Here is a 27533-nt window from a genome sequence, read left to right as displayed (position 1 = left end):
TAATGCATTCATCCCAGTGTCCAATAAATTCAGAGCTTGACATGCACTGCGAAAAGTGGCATGTGTAACACTATTGACAATTTATAATTGTTGGAAAGACGTTGGACATTTACCAACAGCATATAAAGAAAGAAACATTCATCCTGTTTGGGATGAATAGTATACAGTATGTTTTCTTTGAATATTCCAATCTGTCCATCGACTCTATCTCCTCGTTTGCATCGTTCAAATACTGTTCTACACCTATTCCATGTGTAATACATAGGCACTTCCGAATAGAGCAGTGTTGATGCAAATGCGTCAGTTTGACATGACGTGAAAAAAAAAAACTGTTAATGTTGTCGCCGGCGGATTAAGAGCTATTTGTTGCACATTTTAAGCTATAAAGTAAACGCGTTGTCTATTTTCTAAATGTACTGCTAAGTGAATAATTGTCAGACTTTGTTCATGTATGGAAAATAAAAGAATTTGCCATACAGCTTCATTACCGCTTATGTATATTCCAGCTTGAAACTGTGCAATTTCATCGTACGTATGCTCGATAGGAATCGTTTCTGTGAGTTTGCAACTCCAAAACTTCCATATCGCTGCCTTTATTCACATACTTTATTCACATACTTTATTCACATACTTTATTCACATACTTTATTCACATACTTGCAAATGTATTTGATTGATTAAACTAAGTAACAGTATTCCACATTAATTTGCGATTTGTAGGCTTTTGATAGCAAAGGTGAATGTGGAATAACCCACTGGTTATCGACTTCAATGTCACCATTTCGCATTTGTATAATTGCTTATTTACCGCCATTTTCTATTGACTTTCTTCTGTATAAAGGATATCTATCAGTTCCTGTAACTGTGTCTGGTGGTAATGCCCGTGGATATCGCTTAGAGCATTTTCCATCTTTCATACATGGTGAATTTGGATTCAATATACTACAGATCCATGTATCATATTTTTTGTCACAACTTCATGCAAATCTTTATCAATGTCAGCATCAGGTATTTCAGCACATATTACATTGCGATTTCATTTCGACTGATTTTGTTATAGAGCCAGATTAGTATGTGTGAGTGTGGTTATCCTCTCGTTGGCCATTCCACTGAATATATCCAGCAGCACAACAGACTCAAATACTTTGTTTTACAGTGAAATCTATTAGCGATTTCAGCTTTTCTCTGAAAACGCGCTGTAATATCACGCTTATTCACTGAAGTAAGAGTTGCTGCACATCATCCCAAGCAGGGTTGCATGTGAATATAATGAATAGGCTAGGGAGCCCATACTGAGGAACATATACAAAAGCATATTGAGTGTACTCATGCATATGACGTGGACTGCCTAAATATAAAGATGGCAAAATCGTTAGTCTTCCAACGTTGGTTGTATTACCATCAACATCTTGCAAATGAACATATTCTTCAGCGCGACGTTTGGACTGATACCGACGGATGAATAGCAAACGTTAAGATTCAATTTTTACATACCTGTCTACAATGTATTTGTGGAATAATTGGCGGCATTTCAGAATGTGATTAGTTTCATTTTCGCGAATCATTAATCGGTATGAATAATAGTTCATTGCACTGCATTTTTTATTTGTTTCTTCACCACTAACTGGATTTATCATGTTAACATTGAAATGATATCCATTAGCACTATAAATTCTTTATTCAGTTTAAATATTGGTTCAGACACATTATAGACAACCAACAATAACACGCGTATCTGAACCAATATTTAAACTAAATGAAGAATTCATCTCCGCACAAAATTGTACTCGCCTCATGAAATTTAAATATTGGTTCAGACACGCGTGTTATTGTTGGTTGTCTAAAATGTTGCAGCTTTTTTTTTTGTTTTGTGTGTGTGTGTGTGTGTGTGTGTGTGTGTGTGTGTGTGAACCAATATTTAAACCGAATGAAGAATTTATCTTCCCACAAAACGAATTCTACTCGCTTGTTTTGATCTGTATAACACTATTTAATATTTGTGTTGCATTCAAGACAAGAACTCTTAAACGCTCAACATCACACCCCAACCCCTGGTCTTAAAGAAAGTTCCCCCCGCCCACTAGATATCTTCCCGTTTATCTATCTTTCATTTTATTTTATATCTTTTTATAGATTAAACCTATGTGTATATGTGTGCTATGTTTGGAAGGGTCTACATAAAATAGGGGGGTTTATGTTAAGTTTGTATATTTTTGTATATGTTGTCTTAAATAATATCCATGCTTAAAACGAGATGTCGGTTGTACTTGCCCGTTTTGATCTGTATAAAACTACTTCGCGATTTGTGTTGCATTCAAGACAAGAACTCATTTCACACCCCAACCCCTTGCCTTAAAGAAAGTTCCTCCCACTAGGTATCTCCCCGTTTATCGAACTTTCATTTTTATTTCATATCTTTTAATACATTTAAAATCCTTTCATTCATTTTCACTTTTTCCCTTCTATAACTTGACTCCTCACACCTTTATTGAGATTGTCGGACTGACTTCCTCATCTTGGTTGTTATAGTCACAACGTTTCGGCCGTTTTGCCCTGCGGCCTTCATCAGGTATTTTGTATCGAACTGGGGAACCGTTTGTTAGGAGTCTTCCCCAGTTCGATACAAAATACCCGATGAAGGCCGGAGGGCAAAACGGCCGAAACGTTGTGACTATAACAACCAAGATGAGGAAGTCAGTCCGACAATCTCAATAAATGAAAACACCTCATCTCAAAAATACAGACAATTACTATCCTCACGCCTTACAGCTTTGCCATGTTTATATCCATTTTCCCATAGTTTACTTTTTTATTATTTTTTTAATTTATTTATGCATTTATTTATTTTTATTTTTACCCACCTTTTCTCATACTTTATTTTTTTTTTACTCTCCTATATTAAATAAGTATGATTCCCTAATAACTATTATTATTACATAATATTATCTATATTTACTCTATAGTTCTTATATGTTTACACCCATCTACCCCATACTTCTTTGGCATTGTCGCTCCCATACACCCTTCGGTTTATCTCTTGTTTAAACTATTTAAACCCTAGTACTATCACCCCGAGAATGTAACTCCTCACATTAATACTCCCACTACCACTTATAATAACCTACATTTCATTTAAGCGTTATTATTTGCTAAGACACCCCCTCTAAAAAATATACAAACATAGCACAAACCCCACTTTTTATGTAAACCCCCTTCACACCTACAACACATATACACATAGGTTTAATTGAGCAACTTCTTTCAATCAAACTATCCCATATGCCCCCTGAGAATTTTAGCACATACGCTACTCACATACATTAAACCTACGATGACAAATATACGAAATACATACATCCATTACATAATGTAAACAACACGTCTCCTATATCATAAAAACCACTTGTAGCTCCATTTAACAAGCTTAATAATCTATTTCACTCCTAATGATACTATGGCTAGACGTCGCATCCCTATCATGTTATCTGGCACATTCTCCACTCTTCTGATGAGAAAAATTAAGCTTCGGAATGCCAAAGCATAAAGAGTTCCCACTTACCTCGCACTCTTTAATAAATGTGCACTCTGTTGAATAAATGAATAAATCTCTCTCTCTATATATATATATATAGTTTTTATACCTTCATTTTCTCTGTTGACTTCTAAATAAATTCCAATACAATTTTGTTGAGCTTTGTATTATTCCGATAAGTCCTCTCTTAAAGAATTGATTTTATTATCTTTCTTTAACTTCTACATTTATAAGTGTTTATGTATATGAACGACATACACATATATAATTGTGAATATATATGAATATTTATATAGATAATATATACAGTATATATGCAATATGTACATATGATATATATATATATATATATACATATATATATATATATATATATATATATATATATATATATATATATATATATATATATATATATATGCACACATCTGACCACAGCATTGGACATTCCTTTCTCCCACAATGGGCACTCACAACTCGAACGCTATCACTGCTGCTACTATAATAATAATAATAAAAAAATTCAGCTCTCTTCGCAAATAATATTCGCACAGCCCCCTGATGATGTCTTCTCGGAAAGACGGAAATTATATATATATATATATATATATATATATATATATATATATATATATATATATATATATATATATATATATATATATATAACCATTATCGAATAACAAATTTTGTAATTGGAATTCTTAGTGTGGGATAACCGCCCCGCCGATCGCACGATTTACATTTAACATACATCTACGGCATATAAAATGTACCGTAGAACTCCGGGGTATAATATCAAATAACATTATATATAACACCGTAAGGCGGGGTAAATACATAACCAGAGGCTGGAAAACATCGTATTCTATATCGTAACTTGAAAAACCGTATCCTCGGGCCACCGTATCCCGGTGTTCTAACTGTATTCATGTTTTATCAAGCATTATTAAACTTACCATGTAGTGTTCAACAACTCTAATTGAACGGAGCTCGCATTAATTCAAAGGCTTGTTATTACTTCTTTTGGAGTCTTGTTTTGCTTAGTTGTATGATTTTTTCTATCATAATTTCTAAAATCTTTTAAGGTTTTCAGAAGAAATTGAAATTCGGTGAATTTTGCAAAATTGGTGTCTCATAACTATGGCCCAAATTTCCTACTTTCAAATGCTGACTGATCATTTTTCAATTATTTTTGTGCCTGTTTTTCCCTACTTCTCCGCCCTGCATCGTATCTTACTGCAAGGTCAATCAGTTAAATTCATACCAACATTTAGAAATCTGATTCTATTATTTCATGTGAAAAACACTCGTCTAGCTAACACCACTATCAATAACTTCCCACACTTTTTATCAGTGCCTAAACCTAAATATAGATTCCTTGAGCAAAGCTTCTTTCTTAGAACTGCACGCCTGTATAACTATATTCCGATTGCCAGCTTTCCAGTCCAACGTAAACAAATTCTTGATGAATCGTCCTCCTAAGTAATCCAATTTAGAAAATTCCCACTACTTATGTTTACTACGTTATAATCACATTGACTAATGTATACCAATTAACCCTGATCCTCGAGTGGCCTCACTTCCTATCGTCTTGTTAATAAATACTTTTTTTTTTATATATACGTGTAAACGGCCATTGAGTTATTCCTTTAATGAACCCTGTTAATCAAACGTTACAAAACTATTGACTAGACGCAATATCGGATATTTCAACGACGAGATTTAACCGCAAGCTTACCGAAAAACACCCCGGATATTAGTCAAATATAAAAAGAAACGTACTTTGTGACTGCATGCAGAACTCTTCGCGCGTCCACCACACATATTGGCATCAGGTATGAGTTCTCCATCCACAGATATACGGATGTAGTAATGATCTTGTGGCATTGGCCTGAAATCAGAAAGAAACAGAAACAATTTCATTAGAAAACAATATTAATTAAAAACAGGTTCTTGTTGAACCGTCCATTTAAATAATCAAATTCACCAAATTTCCACTACTAACGATTACTACGACATTATCCCATTGACTACCGTACACTCATTAACCCTTATCCTCGATTGACTTCTGGGTCCTGGTAAGTGGCGACTCCTATCCTATGTAAAAAACAAACAAAAAAAATAATTAAAAATATAATAGTCAATATTTTTTTAAATTTTATCTTTCTTTTTAAATGGATTTATGTTTTTTTCACAGTCCCAAACCATTATTTAGTGATTCTATTATACCTTATTGGAAACTGTTATTCAGTAATCCATTTAGTCTCATTATGGGTCGGATCTTCCACTCTGTGCGGATTGCGAACCCACGTGACTTATTTTCGCCATTCTTTCCGATTCAGGGCAAGTTGGTTGATGGACGCCCAACTGTTGAAAAATGTTCAATTAAAAAAACAAACATTTTCTCTGCATAAAGAAACGAATCTGTAACAAATGTACTGATATTTTAATATGCTGGAGGAATTGTGTTTGCATGAAAAATAGATATTTGGATCTTGGAATGTTACTATACGGTTATCCTTTTATATATGCTCTGTTGTTGGATTTAATATACACCGACCTTCTAAGCAAAAAAGGTTGGTATATACAAAAAGTAAATATAATTGAAAAAAAATGTATTTATTACACACACACACACACACACACACACACATATATATATATATATATATATATATATATATATATATATATATATATATATATATATATATACATGCGACGGGCAGGTATGGATTTAATACAAACTCTAGGAGAAATATTTACAGCACTGATTCGTGGTCCGATGGTTAGAGCTTTCGACTGTCAACGCGATGGTTGTAGATTCGATCCACGGCTGGGGAAAGGTGTATGTCTAGCCGCACTGATGAGTTGTGATACAATGAAACAGTACTGTATGTGGATGACATATATATATATATATATGTATATATATATATATATATATATATATATATAAGTGAAAGTGTCTTTCTGTGTATCTGTGTGTCTATGCAACATACAAATATCTGTGCGTGAGGTCGCCAAGCTAATCAAGAACCTTGATTCCAGTAAAGCAACTGGTCCTGACGGTATTCCAATTATAGTGTTAAAAAAATTACAACCAGAACTTGCCCCCCATACTTACCAAACTGTTTAAGCGTTTCCTTAAGGAGAAGTGCTTCCCAATACCCTGGAAAACCTCATCAGTATGCCCTGTATTTAAGAATTCAGGTGATAAGTCATCTCCCTCTTAGTACAGACCAATAAGTCTCCTGTGTGTCATGAGTAAGTTGCTGGAATCCACAATAAATAGAGAAGTAGTCAACCACCTCAGTAGAAATAACCTTCTTAGTGACACACAATATGGTTTCAGTTCTGCTAGATCTACAGCAGATGTGCTAACGGTTATATCTCACAGGATTAGCGAATCTCTCGACAAAGGCTTCATTTCTAGGGCAATTGCTCTCGACATATCAAAGACCTTCGATAAGGTTTGGCATAAAGGCCTACTACACAAGATTTCCAGCTACGGTATAACTGGAAATATTTTCTCGATCATTAAATCATTTCTCTCTGATAGGCTCATAAGAGTAGTGGTTGATGGGCAGAAATCAGAGGCCCACAGTGTTAATGCTGGTGTCCCTCAGGGGTCCATACTAGTCCCAACTCTCTTCCTGATCTACATCAATGATCTCCAAAAACACATGCTAAAATCCTTCGTTGACATCTATGCTGATGACATTACCATCTATGGCAACACATCAAAGGCCGTAAATGATGATGTTCTCTCTGATTCTCTCTCCTCTGACCTTGAGCGTGTGGTACAGTGGGGAAAGAGGTGGCTGGCTACCTTTTATGCATCTAATATCAAGCTCCTATTTCTACATTATAAACGCTCTGATCCCCATCTGGCATCAGTTGAAATGGATGGCTCTCGTCTAGGGGAGGCCCCATGTTTTGATAAGCTTCTAGGTTTTACCTTTACTCCTGATCTTAAATGGAACACATACATCAAGTCTGTGGCCAAGGTCACTGGGAAAATGGTGGAATCCTTCTACCGCTCCAGAAGATATCTCACTACTGATGCAATTCTCTATCTATATAAGAGCCAAGTACGTTCAAGGATGGAGTACTGCTGCCACATCTGGGCAGGAGCTGCTAAAAACAGCCTATCCTGCCTTGACAGAGTACAAAATAGACTTCGTGGCTTAGTGGGGGATGCCCTTTTCTTTTCTCTTACCTGCAACCTCTCTCCCACAGAAGAGACGTAGCGAGCCTGTCTTTGTTCTATTGTTATTTCCATGGCAGGTGCTCGTCTGAGCTCCATTCTCTAGTCCCCCCTCACCAATCTTTTAAAAAAAACACCCGACTAGCTGAAACCACCGTCAATAATTTTCCCCACTCCTTATCTGTGCCTAAATCAAAATGTAAATTCCACGAACAAAGCTTCTTTCTTAGAACTGCACGCCTGTGGAACTCTGTTCCGCTTGCCTGTTTCCCTCCCGACTTCAACCTGGATGTCTTCAAGTCCAACACAAACAAATTCCTAATGAACCGCCCCCTCCCTAAGTAATGACACCTTATCAATTCTCCAATACTATTGCTACACTATCCCATTGAGTACTGTACACACAATAACCCTTATCCCCGAGTGACCATTGGGCCTTGATATGTGGTGAACTCCATGTAAAAAAAAAATTCCCTACGCAATAACTCTGTTAATTTTAAGTCTACAGACTCGAAATTTTATATACAGGGTACTGAGATTTGGAAAAATCTACATGATCGGTTTTCGGCCAGAAATTTAGCGATTAATGGTCAAAGTTCAACGATTTGACCTTTGAGAATTCTAGCAAACTCCTCCGACAATTTTCGGTCTAAACACTTGAAATGTTAGATATAGGTTCAGTGGACATGGATCTAACTTAATAACTTAATTTGGGCCCAAAACAATAAATTTTAAGGGGTCATAATAGGGGTCAAAGTTTTAAAAAAATTGACCACTTTTGTTTTTTGCTCAACATACATCTCCAAATACCCGGGCAACGCCGGGCACCCATGCTAGTATATATATATATATATATATATATATATATATATATATATATATATATATATAATATATAATATATATATAATATATATATATATGTGTGTGTGTGTGTGTGTGTGTGTGAGTGTGTGTGTGTGTGTGTGTGTGTGTGTGTGTGTTACTTATTTATTATGGAGATAGAAAAGGGCGACTCTCCCGTTCCTCGATTGATTAAGATTAGAATCTTAAATATATATATATATAGAAACTGTACTGTACTAGGACTCGAACCTAGGTAGATGGTTGGTTGTTTTTGTTTTACGGTATATCAATTCTTTTCGGGTTATTTAATGTTGAATGCAGTGGTTTTGAAGAAAAAGTTTTTAATAGAATATATTTTTTTAAGTCGATTTCTATTTAACCCATTGTTGGGACCCCACCAGGTACTACCACTTCGGATCAGAGTGGATCTGGGAACAATGGCAATTAAAGGGTGGCTCCACACTCCCCAAAGCCCGCAAGCTGGGGCCTCACCATTGGATATAGTTTAAGGTCATATCCAAGACCTAACATAGGTAGATACTAAATTATATTCTACACAAGTAGAAAAGGCACGAGAAATAGCTCCTGCTGATTCTGTATTCGTGCGATATTTAGGAATGCCATTGAAACCAATGACAACAATAAGCAACTGATTTTAATTTAGACGACCTGGCATGCTGTTTTTTTTTTTTTTTTTTTTTTTTTTAGCAAAAATCTTTGCAAAAATAAATTTCTTTTTCAGATTGATGAGCCAACATTTAGAGGCATTAAGTTGTTTGCTCACTTTTTTACCTTCCATTTGTAAACATTTATTATAAAAATATAAACACTTGCTATAAAAATATACATATTATTTGGATTCTTTGGACTACTGTACTCATATTGATGTCATTTTCACATGTCAATGTAACCTCCGACCTTCTCCGGGTGTATCTTGCCGAACTCGGAAATGTTTCTATCGAACTCGGGAATGTTTCTATCGAACTCGGGAATTTGGACGGAATTTCGAACGGAACCCTTTATTTACTTCATGGGGTAGGTAGCATGCTCTCGTTCCGTCAGTCATGAGTGAATAGAAGTCCTAAGTAATTCGCAATTGTATTTTTTAGTCGCCCACGCTGAGAATCGAACTTTCAACCTTCAGGAGAATATCACTTTTACAACCGATTTTTCCAAGTACTCTACCAACTGCGGCACGGGTTCTTGCGGACAATATGCATCTAAATAAAGTCGGAGATTACATCAACCGAAACGTTGTGAAAATAACACTCAAGATGAGAACAGTAGTCCGAAGAATCAAAATAATAATACGAGTAACTAATCCTCATCTCAAAAATTTAGAAACGTAAAAAAAAAAAACAATTTAAAAAATAAAGGGAATTACTTTTTTTTTGTTTTTATGTTTAACTTGTATTTTTTTAATATCGCCCTAAATCTAAAAAAAAAAAAAAAAAAAAAAAAAAGTGGTTTATTTTTTTAAAAAGAGTTTTTACGGAAAAAAACACAGTAGGAGCCATTTGTCGTACCTTCATTTGCCGTGTCTTAATTTGTCGTGCCTAAATATTACACAAATATAAAACCAGTAGAAGTCATTTGTGTTGCTTTAATTTATCGTGCCTTCATTTACCATGTCTTTATTTGCAGTATATAAATAGTAAAACTGGGGGAAAAGAAAAGAAAGAAAAACGAAATAAAACGAAAAAAACCGAGAACATCCGGAAATGTCCTCACCTTGTGTAGCATGTGATCTGCGTTTCTGTGTTTCCGTCGGGATGAATGTCACAAGGAAAAGTCTTCGTGTCTGAAGCAAGAACAACTTTGTTTCCCAAATGTTCGTTACCAGACCCAAAATTAAACTGGTTTTTAGCAAAATCTGAAAGACAAATTTAGTAGAATATATTCAAACAAAAGTTTATGATTGTGTTATTTTTTTTAGATGAGAAGTGATAACGGTGCTTCTATATTATAAAAACGGAAAAAATATTGAATTTCAAGAGAAACAAATGGTCATGTCGCATATCCAAAATTACGAGAAACGGTAAGGTAGAAAAATGATTATTAATGAAAAACTGTTTTCGATAAAGTTTATATGGCGGGGGGAGGGAATAAATTTTGTCCGACATTTTAAAATACGTTTGTCACGTGACGTAAGCAGCAGTACTTAATTATCTCCCTTGTCAACTTATCTCTTTTTTTTAGTAAGCGTAATATAGTAATTTCGCTTCCTTCCACAAATTTCTTTTTTCATTAATATTTTTTTTTCTATCTCATCGTTTTTCGTAATTTTTGACTGTTTGAGACCTGACAATCACGTAGGCACCATGTGTTTCACTTGAAATTCAATATTTCTTCGTTTGCATAATATAGAAATACCATGATAATTTGTACCATTTAGATTATTTGAACTGCTATTATCATCTTGGCTGTTATTCTCACATGGGTATATTATAAAACACATGGCGCAACAGATAAAAATGTTAAGTAACAATCTGTTCTAATTGACAGCCTTCGGGGCGGTAGGTGCGGGGCGGTAGGTGCGGTCGGCGCGTCTATATCTCTCTCCGGCTTTTCTCTCTGACTGCCTCTCTCTGACTCTTCTCTCTGACTGCCTGCTCGCCAAAAAAAACCAAAAAGAAAAAAAAAACCGTGTTTTATATAATTTTTGCTAGCTCGTCGCACATCTCCTTTGACCTGAGGCTGCTGATACGCAACATATTAATCTTCCATTCATACGTATCAAGTGTTTCAAGCGGTCAATTATTCGGGTCGCTCGACCGACATTCAATACCGTATTTATACCTATCAAATGTCGAACCGTTCAACTTTTCTATTGTTTTCTCCGATCTATTTTTAGCGATGATTTTCTGTTTATAAAACTTTGGCTTTCTTCTTGTTTCTGTTCAATTCTGTTATTTATCTACCAACTAGTATCAGTAATTCTAAAACCCACGAGCCAGGTTCGATTTCTCGTCCCGCACTTTCCAATTCTTTTAACTTAGACGCTTTATAGTGTTACAATGATGTTTGGTTTGCTGTTTTGTTTTACAGCATACTGACCCTTTTTCGAGTTATTTATTAGTGTATCCAGTCAGCTTGAAAAAAGTTTTACGCCTCAAGTTTTTTTGATATTTTCATATAATTATTTATGGTGATTGATTTGATTGTTTTGTAGAAGAAAAATGTTTTCGTTTTTTACTTTGAAGGACATGATTGAATTTTTACAAGAGAAAGGGGGAAAACAATAGCATCGATATTTGGTGCATTTTAGGTCAGGAAGCCATAACCTTCAGACAGTCTAACACTGTGAAATGGGTTAAAAAATTATATTTTCTTTTAAAGAAATTATTATCATCTTCCGTTTTGCAATTGGCTTTATGTATTTGTCGATATTTTGTATTTTTCTTCTAGCAGTTTTATTGAGGAGCCAGAGTTCAGTTTGAGTTGAGTTAGCATAAGCTCCTTTCGACAGCGAGGCAGAGATGAAGACAAGACGATGTAGTAATTCTGCCAGGCATCGAATTTCTATCATTCCCATCTCCAGCTGGAAATAAATGTCTTCATCTTGTTATGTAAGCCTTCGTTTGTCATCAACCGCAAGGTAATGTGTTTTGTCTTCGTTTGTATAATGAACTAGCGCCGCTCTGCGACTTTTAGTTTTGGAGGAGGTGAAGTTTGAAAATATGGAGACAAACAAACAGACAGACCGAGTAAGCAAGCAACAAGCAAGGACGTCCGGATATTCCACACAGTTTTATAATTATACAGATAAAACACATTTATGTACTACGTTTTCTTCATGTTATAATATACAAGTTCTACATTTATCACTGGACAACGCCGTGTGTCCCTGACAGAATTTGATAAACTTACTTTTTCCTATTAGCGTCAGTAAGACTCCTCCGTTGCTGCCGCCATTCCGCAGAGTGTTGTGATAGAATACTGGTTGTTGTGCTGAAGCAAAAAAGAAAAAAACGATGTATAAATTAAATCAAACACCGAGAATAAACTAGCGATATTGACATAAAATATAAGTATGCAGCATGCAACAGACGTAGATAACATGAAATATGACTATATTGCATGCGATATATGAGTATATAAAGTAAATGATTATTATATATTATGAAATCTATGCTTATAATATGCAATATGAGTATACAACAGAAAATATGTACATGTAATTATGTAGTATATAACATAAACTATGAGATGAAATATGAATCTGTAACATACAAAGTATATATAAAACGGAATACAAGTATATAACACGAAATAATATTATATAATATGAAATATGTGTATATATTTATATATATATATATATATATATATATATATATATATATATATATATATATAGAAAGAGAGAGAGAGAGAGAAAGAGAGAGAGAGACAGAGAGAAAGAGAGAGAGAGAGAGAGAGAGAAATATTTCCCTGTGCTTGAACCTTTTCTTAAATTCTACACAATTATGCAGAATCAAGAAACTATCCATAAATAAAGGATGCGGCAGAAATATCTCCCACATTTTGATATGCGATCTTCCAAGTCGCGCTCATGCAGTTTCTGAGCAATTATTAATTCGTGTTGAGTGAATTGCAAATCAGTGTGTAGAATTCTTCTTACTTTTCGATCAGACAATCCCAAACCAAAGCATGTTTGTGAGCTGAACATGCAGGAGACTGAATATTTCCCAGCTCGAATACTGTTTAGCGTTCGTACGCTTCGATGCCTTCTAGATAGCTAGAAGTGGCGAATCTGCAGCTCTGAAATTTGCAACTCATAGCTGTGTTGATTTTCTTTCTGGAACAGTATCATACCGTCCTAACTTGTAATGAACTGTAACATACAAAGTATATATAAAACGGAATACAAGTATATAACACGAAATAATATTATATAATATTAAGTATGTGTATATATATATATATTATATATATATATATATATATATATAGAGAGAGAGAGAGAGAGAGAGAGAGAAAGAGAGAGATAAGTATTGTCGTGTGCTTGAACCTTTTCTTAAATTCTACACAATTATGCAGAATCAAGAAACTATCCATAAATACAGGATGCGGCAGAAATATCTCCCACATTTTGATATGCGATCTTCCAAGTCGCGCTCATGCAGTTTCTGAGCAATTATTAATTCGTGTTGAGTGAACTGCAAATCAGTGTGTAGAATTCTTCTTACTTTTCGATCAGACAATCCCCAAACCAAAGCATGTTTGTCAGCTGAACATGCAGGAGACTGAAAATTCCCAGCTCGAATACTGTTTAGCGTTCGTACGCTTCGATGCCTTCTAGATAGTGGCGAATCCGCAGCTCTGAAATTTGCAACCCATAGCTGTGTTGATTTTCTTTCTGGAACAGCATCATGCTTGTAATGAACTCAGAAAGCTCTCTGTGTTGCAGTTACAGATTCGTTATTCTTTTAAAATATTTCTACAGTAAAACCACAATGTGTACCAATCTAAACCGTATTGCTTGATGAGGGTACCTGATAAAAAATAGCCAGTTATTAGCTAAATAAAAACCTCATTGGCCGTTGCATAAGTTCATTAGCAACATATAGTTGAAAGCTTAAAATGTGGGAGATATTTCTGCTGCACCCTGTAGAATTCATTGTAATAGTGAAATGAACCGAATCATCTAAGAAAACATAAAAATGAATAATTAATTTATTTGCGCTTGTTTTTGTAAGGAATATGCGAATTACTTACTCTGTATGTAGTCGTTCGCATATCAATGACTGAGTATCTTAACAAGTTTACTTTAATAACTTTTAAATAGAAAAAATACGCTTTTTATATCAATGTCAGAGCTAGAAAAAAAACTCAAACCCTATCTTGCATTGACAGGCCTTAAAACCAGCTCTGAAACTTAATAGGTGAATGTCCTTTTTTACTTCCACAACTTCTTTCTCACTGAAGAAATGCTGCCAGCGTATTTCTACTCTATCATCATTTTCATGGCAAGTGCTCAACTAAGCTTCAATCTATGATGTCTCCCCTGCAAGACTTTCACAACACCCACTTGTCTAACTACAACCACTGTCAACAGTTTTTTTTTTACATGGAGTTCAGCACTTATCAAGGCCCAATGGCCAATCGGGGATAAGGGTTATTGTGTGTACAGTAATCAATGGGGTAGTGTAGCAATAGTATTGGAGAATTGATAAGGTGTCATTACTTAGGGGGGGCGGTTCATCAGGAATTTGTTTGTGTTGGACTTGAATACATCGTTCACCACAATTTCTTTCTATGCCTAAATCTAAACGCAAATTCCTTTAACAAAGTTACTTTCCTAGAATTGCCTGCTTGTAGAACTCTCTACAATGGGTCTGCTTACCAGCTGATTATAACATGGTCGTTTTCAAGTCTAATGTAAACAAGTTCTTGTTAAGCCGTTCTCTTAAATAATCAAATGTTGCCCAATTACCAGCATAATCGATGATTACAATATTATCTCGCTGACCACCTTACACTCATTGACCCTTGTTCCTGGATGGCCTTTGGACCTTGATATGTGGTGACTCCCTTGTAAAAAAAAATACGGCAGATTTATCGATGTACAAAGCAGCTTTTAAAGATTCTTGGACACGTTTAACATAATAATGTTAAAGGATGTTTCTGGTCGTAGGTATTAATATACATTAGATAAAATGTTCGGTTGGTAAAATGTTAACATATTTCATCCGTTTGGCCTAATTCGCCATTTGTCGCAAATAAACAAAGCGATTGCTTGGTGATATAACATATTTATGAAAGGAACGTTTTCATTGTTTGCATCGTGTTGCCAAGAGATACTCAACTTATGGATGGACCTGTAATAGCGAACGGTTGAATGTTTCCCGCCTTTTGTTGCGCTTCATTAAATTCAGCTTTTATTGTCGTTCAGACACGGATGACTTGGCCGTATAATGACACATATTCGATTATAACTAAATTTCTACGCATATGCGTTTATTAAAATTAAGACTTTTATAATTACATATTGTTCCCATAATACGCAATTTTCTCCGTATCTTCTGAATACTAGCCTAGTTTAATAATAAATTCCACATCTTCGGGCCAAGATCACAGTGTAGTATCTGTTCTGATGCTTCACTTAAATTAAGTTAATTGGTCTTTGGTCAATGTAGGGGAGACCTTTCATACTGAGACAATTACTATTTTTTTAATACTGCCAGAGTGCTCCTTTTTGGGGGGGGGTCCCTCACATTAAAAACGAGCTTGTGTCTAATTTGCTTTCGCGATGAAGCAAATAAATACCATCTGTTCTGATGATACACTTCACCTTTTCTGTCCTCGACCATATTTATTTCTACAATCCGATTATACTTCGTACAAATAAACTATATTCTATGACTAATTTTTCCACCAATTTTTAGTTATGCGTATCCAAGAGACTTTATGAAAATTGAACACAAAATAATTGCTAATGTAGAAGGATATCCAAACTCTCAAAATGGATGAGACAAAAACAAAATTTACTCCCGATAGAGAACTACTCTTGACATTTTGTAGTATGTACTCAGAATCTACACTTCATCTTTTATCTCGACTTAGTGAAGAAGAAATTCTTCTAGACTGAGGTACGTTTATTTTTGTCCTAATCTAGAGTGCTTCTTTTTGGGGGGAGCTGGATTTTCCCTATATTAAAAATCGATTCTGTGTCTAATTATAAGGTTGCGCGAGTAATACTATTAAATAAACATTTTAATTTACTCCACGGGTCTAGGAATAAATTTTTTTAACAATTGCAAAGTAATGAAAAGAAACTGAGACTGTTGTCAACTCGTGTATGAGCAAAACAATTACATGGAACGAAATTTGAAAGGACCTGGGAGGCTGTGAGCACGAAATTGACCCTTCAGTTCTTTGAGACTTCTGGAGAACATGTTACAAACGACGGAGAAAGGGGTGAAATGGGACTGGTAACATTTAAAACCGGATCGTTGTGTCTTCTCGTAACGAGATTACGGTGAGAGTATTCGAAATCTAATATATAAACGGCTATATGTCTGTTTGCCTGTCGATCTGTCAGTTTGTCTGTCTGTCTGCCTGTCTGTCTCCATATTTTTAAACTCTTATCTCTTCCGAAACTAAAAGTCGCAGAGCGATGCTAGGGGCCTCAAATGATTTGATTTTTTATGGACTGGTTATTTATGCATCTTTAGCCGGTTAAAATAGTTTTTAAGGAGTCAAAAATGGGGCAATTTTTTTAAATCGTTAAACATTTTGTACATTCATTTTAGTTTATTTTTATTTGGTTTAATTTTTGGTTTACATGCGTGTCACGTTAGAACAGTGGTAACGTTACTAGCTATGGATGCTACTGTTAAGTTTCTATTCTAGCTGATGGTACCTAAATACTTTTTTTTACTTTTGAAATCAGGAGTCTATAATAATATATATGAAATATGAACAAATTAAAATATCATATTTAAGCGTATTTTACGCCCGGGCAAAGCCGGGAGCCCACTCTTGCTAGTAAAGTAATATAGCGATAAGCTGGTAACATAATGAAGATCAAGGTTGTGGATAGAAAAAAATTGACTTCAACTGCGATTCCTTTGATAATTTGAGTTGAGACTACAAGAGCCATTCAATAAGAAATTATCCTGACCAACCTCCCGATATAGATAATTTTGTATGTACTGCGATTTATATCTCTATGGGTTATGTGGAAAATTACAGCTCTGAACTAATTGTAGCTCATGATTACAGATGTTTGGGTTGAGCCAGGCGTGAAGTGGAACTTTTTGAGTGTTGCGCTGTGATAAGTTTTTGTATTTGAAAGGACGTACACTACAGGAGGCTTTTGAAGTTTTTTTTTTGTTTTTTTTAAGGAAAGCGTTTTATAGATGATGCAGCCTTGACTTCCGATGTCATGTGGTAATTGGAGAACCAATCTGAGGTGTTCTACAAAAACGGTCTTAGCGCTGCATTAAACAATGAGAGAAATGCGTAACCCAGGATGGTTCCTGCGTAGAGAAAAACTAATAAATGTGCCAAGTTTCGTTGCTCTACTGCTATGAGAAGTGGGTCCGAGAAATTATTCATTGAGCACCCTTCATAAATATAGACATTTGGTTTGTTTTCGTTTTGAAATATACTGATTCAGGAATGTATAAAAACTAATTGCAGACATACGAAGATAATAAGATTATGATCAGAGTGGACGTCTCGGTTTTTCCTATTTCAGCTCGGATTTTGGCGAGTTTCTGTTATCGTAATCGGAGCGTGCTAAAAGAAATGTAAACCTTCTACATACAATACATTGTAAGCTATATATAAAAAGGACCCGTGGCGTAGTGGATAAAATATTTGGTAAAATTCAGTTGTAAGTTACATTCCTCTGCAGGTTGAAGGTCCAATCCTCGGTGCGGACGACATTTAAAATACAACTGAGAATTACTTAGGACTTCTACTCAGGCGTGGATGACAGAACGAAAGCATGCTACACCGTGGATTAAGTAAAGTGTTACGTTCGAAATGTGTCAAGTTTCGTTGCTTTACTTCTATAAGAAGTGGGTCAGAGAAATTATTTATTGAACGTCCTTCATCCGTCGGAATGGATCTGTGGGGATTGCGAATTGCATTGTGATGATGACTGAACGTTTGCATTCATGATCTGAAAGTTTCATCTCTCTGTTGCAGATATTGATATTGTGAGACTCTAAGAAAGCAACTCTTGTCATAGACGTGTATCAGAAGCAGATGTGTGTCATTGAATTCCTTGCAAAAGTTCATTGAGAATGGTGGTGATTATGTAGGAAAATGTGTCGTCTTGGGTAGAATGGTGTCGATTTCTTGCATTATTCATTCCTTCAGATTCTTGAGAGTCTAATAATGACGTAACGTAAAGACAGGATAGTCAAGAATTATCTCCCTTTTGCAAGGACCATTCTGTCGTTACATAAGCCATCGTTAGTTGATGATTTTCTAGGAGTTATCTATGTTGGATTTCCTTTTTCTTTGAAATATGATAGTCAGAGAACTGAGCGTTGAACAAAGATATAAACCTATAATAATGAATGGGTTCAATGGAACGAGAAGCAACAGAGAATTGATTCGTAATTTAGCAAATACAAGTCTTTACATAAGTGGTTAGACCACACGAGTGACAACATGCAATAATCAACAACGCATTGGTATAGAAAATAAGTTAATCGCATCGTTCATACAATAGGTGTTACTACTCAATAGCATCCCTCCTATCCGAAAACAAAATTTCATACATATCTCTCTATGTATATATATATTTTTTTTATTCAATTTTCACCCCAAACAAGGCACAGTGCCACTTTGAAGCAGGGGGCTACTATTAGGGAATTAATTAGCGGGGTCATTATGAAGGGAGAAGAGTAGAAAGATGTTTGTTAACATTACACTTGAACTTCTGCATATCATTGCAGTTGGGAAAGCAGAATCCCGGAAGGGAGTTCCAAAGACCCGCAGTTCTGGGGAAGAAACTATTGGAGTAAAAGGCTTTCTTGCACCTAGGGATCTCCACTGTAAAGGGATGAGACTTAGTAGCTTGTCGGGTTTGTCGGGGGTAGTTACGTCGGGGAGGTACAAGTGTTTGCACTTCGTCAGAGCATTCACGATTAAAGTATTTGTAGAACAGGCAGAGGGATGCAACATCTCGTTGATAGGACAGAGGTTGAAGCCTAGATGACAGTTCAGGACCTATCAGGTTGGCGACTCTTTTTTGAACCCTGTCCAGGAGCGAGAGACAAGTAGCAGATGCACCAGCCCAGATGTGACAACAGTACTCCATACATGGGCGAATGGTTGCCTTATAGAGGTATAGGATACTGGCAGGCGTAAGTAGTTTTCTAGCACGGTAGAGGGAGCCAACCTTCCTTGCAGCAGCCTTGGCAATGCTCTCAATGTATCTATTCCAGTTCATATTCCCTGTAAACGTTAGGCCGAGGAGTTTAAAAGAAGTACTTTCAGGCAATGTGTTCTTGGCCATTGCTATTGGTGGTAGAGAAGGTTTCTTGTAGTTATTGAAGGAAACAAGCTTAGTCTTAGCAGCATTGAATGAGACCAACCATTTTTGTCCCCATTCCACTACGGATTGGAGGTCATCCTCTAGTGTTTCTGCCATTTTCTTGGATATGTGTTCATTAGTTTTCCCCTCATATCTGTTATAGAGAGTGGTGTCATCGGCAAATATACCCATCTCCGAAACAATATCATCAGGGAGGTCGTTTATGAATATCAGGAACAATAGAGGTCCAAGGATAGACCCCTGAGGCACTCCCGCATTTATGTCATATTGTTTGGATGTACGTCCGTCGAGGACAACTTTGATTTTTCTATTACTTAAGAAGGATTTAATTACGTTATGAATTATTCCAGTGATTCCATATGATCTAATTTTCCTTAGAAGACCACCGTGCCATACCCTGTCAAAAGCCTTAGATATATCAAGGGCCACCGCTCTACCTTCCCCTGTTTTATCCAATGAACGGTATATACGTTCAGAAACTACAGTTAAGATATCTACTGTTGAACGGCTTGCCTGAATCCATATTGTTTGTCAGTCAGGAGTTTAGCAGCTGTTAGGTGCTGGACTAGGACTTGATTAACTAAGGACTCAAATATTTTGGCGAAAAGCGGGAGGAGGCTAATAGGGGCGATAATTTAGTGGGTCAGTTCTGTCACCAGAATTCTTGAAGACTGGTACCACAGAGGCGGTTTTCCAGCAGTCGGGAAAACAAGATTCGTTAAGGCATTTATTGTAAAGTTTGGACAGAACTGGAGCAACCTCGGCAGAGCATTTTTTTAATAGCACAGCCGGGATGAGATCTGGTCCACATGCTTTAGAGGTGTCTAGGTTTTTTATAATAGCATGTACCTGAGAAGGGGTGATTTTCAAATCGTCAAGTGTGGCGTCTGTTCGCAGAGGAAAATCAGGGAGTGAGTGGTGTACCGAGTTCAGTGTATATATATATATATATCTATCTCTCTCTCTCTCTCTCTCTCTCTCTATATATATATATATATATATATATATATACAGCTGAACGTCTGTGTATGTATCTGGTCACGAATAGGCTCCTATATGGTTGACTATTATAGAAAACACTGATTACATATAATAATAGAAGATGTATCGAGACACAGGAATGGGTATGTTTCATCTGGCATAACGATGACTCATTAAAATTGTGGAGTCTGCATACGCGCCTGGTCCACAAAGTATGGAAATAAAAAAATTAAAAATTAAAAAAAAAAAACGTTTACGTGTGTTTTTGATATAGATGTACATAATAATACTTTGGTAAGTATGTTTTAACTTAAATAGGGATGGTATAATAAAATTGTGGGGTCTGCGTTCGCGCTTGGCCTCCATGGAATGGAAATAGGCACAAACTTTAATAAAGACTTTTCGTATCTATCTGCGCAAGTATACTTTGATAATAATGTTTCAGTTTGAAGAAATATGGTATAATAAAATTATGGTGTGTTCGTTCGCGCCTGACCTCCATAGAATGGAAATATTTCACAAAGTTTAACAAGTTTTTTTAATAGATCCACAGAATATTGTGATAAGTGTTTCAGTGTGAACAGGTATGGTATAATAAATTATGGTGTTTATCTATTTTATTTTTACTTTCATCATATTTTGCTTTGGTTTTGATACCCCCAAATTCGAAGCTATCTCTTTACAACCCTTCCTTTTCATAACCTATCATACTTTTATAAATCAGAATCCATTTTCTGTAGGCTGTTTTTGAACCCAGTCAACGACGAGTACTTTTGCTATATATATATATATATATATATATATATATATATATATACGAGTACTTTTGCTATATATATATATATATATATATATATATATATATTTATATATATATATATATATATATATATATATATATATATATATAGTCAAACATATAACATATAAATATATAGTCAAACAACATCGCAGCTCACACGAGCCATGAAAGCAACCAAATCGGATGTCCAAAACTCAATTTTCGCCGTCATTTCGGCTCATCAGTTTAAGACATTCGAACTTGGGGTTCGAAACCTGAATCTCTTGTGTGTGAGGCGAGTACTTAACCACTAGAGTAGTAATCACCTTGCATACAAGAGAATCGGTTTTCAGATGTGCTCAACTGATGAACCCAAATAAGGGCAAAACTCGAGTTTTGCACTTGTTTGTTGGCCTTCATGGCTCGTGTTAGCTGTGACGTTGCTTTACTGCGGAAATAATTATATTATCTCTCACATTCTAAAAATTCGAATATATATATATATATATATATATATATATATATATATATATATATATATATATATATATATATATATATATATATTTAAAAGGCTATATGTCTGTTTGCTTGTCTGTGGGTCAGTCTGTCTCCCTATTATCAAACTATATCTCTCCGAAACTAAAAGTTGCAGAGCGACGCTAGGGGCCTCTAATGATTGTTTTTTTTTTTATATGGGTCTTTAACCGGTTAAAATAGTCGTTAAGGTATCAAAAATGGGTCAAAATTGAAAAAATCAAAACAAAAAAAAACATTATAAATTTTGTACATTTATCTTAGTTTACTTTTATTTTTAATTTTTAATCAATTCATATCGTGTCACGGTGGTAACGTCACCAGCTTTGAATGCTACAGTTTTGCTTTCGGTTTCGATTCTAGCTAATGGCACCTGAATACTTTTTTTTTTTAACTTTTGAAATCACGTCTCTATAATAATATATACCAAATCTGGACAAATTAAAATATCATATATAAGCGTATTTTACGACCGGGCTGGTAAATATATTTAATGCACCCTATTAATTGTCACCGCTGGTGAATTTCAAAAATGCAATCTGGACGTGAAGATATTTTAGAAGAACGACATGCAATAAAATTCTGCTTTAAACTTGGAAAAATGTCACAGAAACGTATGGAATGCTATTGGAACATCTTGCATAAATCGAGCATCAGTTTTTTGAGTGGCATAAGAGAATCAAGGAAGGGAGGGTGTCTGTAAGGGATGATAAGAGGTGTGAAAGAAGTAAGGAAGTCAGAACACCAGAGTTGATTGGGCATATAAAGAATTTCATGGATAAGGACCGTTGCGTCTATAGAGACAATAAGTGTACAGTTTGATGTCTGTGTGGGAACTGTACATACAGTAATCTGTGCTGAATTGAAGATGTGGAAGATTTTCACGGATATTTTTCCCAAGGGTACTCAGAGAAGATCAGAAAAAGACGTTGTCATGACCAAGGTATGCACTAAGACAGTTGCTCACCCTCTTTGTAGTCCAGACCTTGCTCCATGTGACTTTTAGTTATTTCGTAAGCTCAAGGAAAACCTTAGAGGCTGTCGTTATGAGACAATCGAGGAGATGAAAGGATGTTAGAGGGTCATAAACACGATCACACAAGTGGACTTCCATGGGACCGTCCAGAAGTTGTTGGAGCTGTACAATAAGTGCATCGCAGCTGGAGAAGATTACTTCGAAGGGGATTAAAGTTTCATGTGTGTAAAAAAAATGTGCCCACACGAAAAAAATCTGCAACCTTATTGAAGGCACTCTGTAGCATTGTTAGACGAACACATATATCGAAATTCCTATCCTGTAATAATAGTAAAATCATCTGCTGATAGAAAAAAAAGGCTTACATCTGGAATTTAGGTTTTCTATTAAAAAGAAAGATGTGTTTTCTGCAGAAAATATTCCGAGAAAGAATAAGTATATTTGCAAAGAAATTAAACATTTTCTTACTTTTAAACAAGAAGGATCAACGTCAATAAAAACGAAAATTGCTCTTCAGAATGAAATGTTGATATTTAAAAAGGTTTTTGATACAAACTATTTCTTTCCTCTGCAGTCAATATCCGAATGAAAATTTGTATTTTTAACAGTTATTTAACACTAGCGGAAGGGCGCCCGGCTTTGCCCGGTCGTAAAATACGCTTAAATATGATATTTTAATGTGTTCAGATTCGTATATATTATTATAGAGTTGTGATTTCAAAAGTAAAAAAAAAAAATTAGTGTCATTACCTAGAATCGAAACCGAAAGCAAAACGTTAACATTTAAAGCTGGTGACGTTACCACTGTACCAGCGTGACACGCATATGAACTGATTAAAAATAAACTAAGATGAACGTACAAATCGTATAACGATTTTTTTTTATTTTTTACCCTTTTTTATATAAATAAAACCGGACTAGGACTCGTTTATTTCATTAGCTAAGAGTATCTTTAAATAATTTTTAAGGAAGGGATTCCATAGAACTCTGGGCTGCGTGTGACATGCTTAGCGATGGAAAAGACAAGGCCTTTGATTTTGCTGCACTCACGGAGCATTATGAAAGAACCTACAACCTCGTCGGAGATGTTCCGTATAATTTAAATAGTCTATGTCGTACGTGGTTATCAGTCCCTCCCTGGAATATAGATAATACTAAGAATAAGAGCTAAGATAGGAACTGAAGCAGGCTCAACACATTGAATCCAAATAAAGTCACTGATATGTTTACAAGATATCCACGCAGAACTTGACGCGTAGCTGCAAAAAGTGTGTTCTACGCGTGAGTTACTTCAAAGGTTCACTTATATTATACTAATTATCTTATCCGTTTTGATCGTTTATCAAGGCGTATCCTGTTGATCCAGCCGAGAAAGTCCGTCAAAGTTGAACAATCAAAGCTATCTAAAATTATATCAGTTATATAAGTGGAGGTCAGTTTTCATCGACAAAGGATAAATAAACGATCTCATAGTAACAAGTCGAAAGGATGAACAATTCTAGAATCTAATTTTAAATGTTTGTATGTTACAAGTTGATCAATAATTCTAGTTTATCTGAGCAAACAATATACCATATGTCTCTTGTCATGTTATGAGAAATTAATTGGGGAGGATTTGTCAAAATATTATCTTGTTATTAGTTTGATGTAGTTTGCTTGAAGCATTGTGATTATACTACATAAGTACATACATAATTACCCGTACCAAACGAATTTCTCAAACAAAATGTTTTGGAAAAAATGAATTGAGCAGTAACTTTTGTTATATAGATGTTGTCCAGTAGCAAAATATTATTATTATTATTATTATTATTATTATTGTTGTTGTTGTTGTTGTTGTTGTTGTTGTTGTTTTTGTTGTTGTTGTTGTTGTTGTTGTTGTTCTTCTTCTTCTTCTTATTATTATTATTATTATTATTATTTTTTTTTTCTCTCTCTTAATAATTTTATTTCAACCGTACTTTTGTCAGTTCTATGGTTTCCATTCTTACTTGTCATTAGTAACATCATTATCTCTGCGCATGCACCTGCCTGGATAAACAAACACAAATAAAGACATCCCAAGCCAATCAGATTTATTTCTTTAAATTTATAAAATTTGCCGTTTTGATCCACTCTGAATGTAGAAAAATACCGATTTTTCCTTCACAAAAGATTTTCAGCCAAAATCCACGACGAAGCTAACATCTGTCCCGTTTTCTATTGGATTATGGAAAAGCTAAAATAATAAAATTCTCTCTCCACACACACACACACACATACACACACACACACATGTAGGCATAAGCATACTCTGACACTTACGCACGTACATACACACAATTCATTAACTCTTAACATTGTCGTCTGCTCATCAAAATCAAATGTATAAACTTATTCATTTTAATATTCCTAGCATTTCTCAGTGAACTTTCTACAAGTACCAATTGAACAATGGCTTACTAAGAAAATATTTTAATCAAATATACGATGCGCCCTAAATAAATTTCCAGACTTTTTATACAGGCGTTTAAAACTGTCGTAGACTCTTGAAAATTCACTATGTTATTGCTATATATCTTATGAGCTGGCTGACCTTCATTTATGATTTCAGATTCAAATGAACAGCTACAGCAGAAATCGGAATACACCTTACTAAAGATTGATTGTCACAGCTGATGAATTTCAAGAATGAAGTCTGTACATGAAGACAATTTAGAAGAATTATCTCTATCTCTATATAAATAAAATGAACTCATTTTTTCTCGTATGATTTTGACCTTAATAGGATTAAAAATCAAGATATTTCATGCAAATATAATATGCACAAACGGCAGAACAATATCTGAGGTGTGTTATAGGCTTATTATTTCTCAAATTCCTCGATAATCTTAGATTTCTATACTTTTTCTGCTGAGAAGTCACGGCCAAAATCGGTTAAGATCAATGGAAGTGGTAAAATATTTTCTCTCTAATAAATTCCTCCTCCCCCTGCCACCACTTAACACCGTTTGGGGATCGTTCACAAGGAACAGTTGAGAAGAGAACACCGGTTTGGCTTCGTAGTTCTTTCATGTGAAGTTATTTAAAATCACTAGACTAAGCTGCAGTGCTCTGTGGCGTAGTGGTTACCGTGCTGGACGATTCACATTATATTTTCACGTTCGCGCCGACCTACCGTAGTCGTTTTTTTTTATTTTTTTTCCTAAACAACTGGAATGGACTTTTCTTGGTGGCCGAACTGTTAACGTTGCAGATGTTTTTTTTTTTTTTTCACACTTTATTTTCCTACTTTTACTCATGACTCCGGGTTTGATCCTTCCTACTTACCTACCATAACATTTTTTACAACTCCCTCCCCTCGTCCCGGAAATAAAAACTCGGGCAACGCCGGGTACCCCCGCTAGTATGCAATAAAATTTTGTTTAAAAATTGGGAAAATGCCACAGAAACATATGGAATCCTAAAAAACTTTTGGATAAAACGTGACGTAATACATAATGTTCTAACTAAAATTCGGTTCTAATTGACACTTCTGGCAGAATATCCTATTCTCGGTGTTGGCGATACTAAAATGGCAATTACGAATTGCTTACGATGTCTACGCAGTCATAGTTGATAGATTGACCATGCTATCTCCATGGATTACATGAATTCAAATTGTTTCGAATTAAATTGAAATGAATTTAAAATCCCTACAGATTTCTGAGTTCGATAGAAAGACTACTCAGTTTCACAAGATACACCTGAAGAACGTCGAAGTTTACATCGACCGAAACGTTGTGAGAATAACACTCAACAGTAGCCCGAATAACCTAAATAATACAAGATAACTATTTATTCGATGTCATCACAAATTTCCGTAGTTAATTGTGTCAATCAAGCATATTAACTAAAGAAAAAATTTGGAAACAAATTCACTTAGAAACTTTTCATAAGGATTGTTTACGAGTACAGATTCTGACCTTAGGGCGCGGACTTGAGTTTTCTGAACATGTAGATAGTTCTAGGCGGCTTGATGTACTTGTTGCCTTTGTGCTTGTTCTAGTCTATCTTCGTGAATATCACGAACAAGAAGAAAACCACAATTCAGTTCGTATACAAAAACGGAAATATAAAAAACATAAAATTCTTAGGGAAAATAAGTACATCGATCATGTCAACAAATACGAAAAAAAAGTAGTCTTAAGACGCGCCTGTTAAATGTACATTTTCGGAGTGACAGACCGACGATGTGTATTATAGTGTTCGACGAGATGGAACATACACCATTATATATATATATATATATATATATATATATATATATATATATATAGAGAGAGAGAGAGAGAGAGAGAGACAAAGAGACGAATATTGGCTGAAGAGAGCTCGATAAGGATACCTTAAACGGGCCTTATTATCGGGCTTGAAACCGACGGTACCAATGACCTGTCTCAACTAACAACTTTCTGTACACAAAATATAAGTACGCTCTTAAAATTTGGATTTTCCTTTTAATTGAGCACTCTGCTGGAATTCTTTTTCCAAAAAAACTAATCATATATATATATATATATATATATATATATAATGGTGTATGTTCCATCTCGTCGAACACTATAATACACATCGTCGGTCTGTCACTCCGAAAATGTACATTTAACAGGCGCGTCTTAAGACTAC

General features: G+C 35.2%; 1 protein-coding gene across 1 annotated transcript in view; it reads right to left on the bottom strand.

Moving 5' to 3' along the window:
• The window catches only part of LOC145277913 (fibrocystin-L-like), a 401092-nt gene that overhangs the window by 292014 nt on the left and 81545 nt on the right, over window positions 1–27533 (bottom strand). Inside the window, exons 2-4 of the mRNA XM_080129971.1 lie at window positions 12462–12542; window positions 10323–10464; window positions 5318–5426 (exon numbers count right to left, since the gene is read on the bottom strand). Of these exons, the coding sequence (XP_079986097.1) occupies window positions 5318–5426; window positions 10323–10464; window positions 12462–12542 (332 nt within the window). The remainder of the gene's footprint in view (window positions 1–5317; window positions 5427–10322; window positions 10465–12461; window positions 12543–27533) is intronic.

The sequence above is a fragment of the Euprymna scolopes genome, chromosome 6 (assembly GCF_053919585.1).
Source record: "Euprymna scolopes isolate OS-2025 chromosome 6, ASM5391958v1, whole genome shotgun sequence".
Taxonomy (NCBI): domain Eukaryota; kingdom Metazoa; phylum Mollusca; class Cephalopoda; order Sepiida; family Sepiolidae; genus Euprymna; species Euprymna scolopes.
This window is presented reverse-complemented; position numbering and strand designations above follow the sequence as displayed.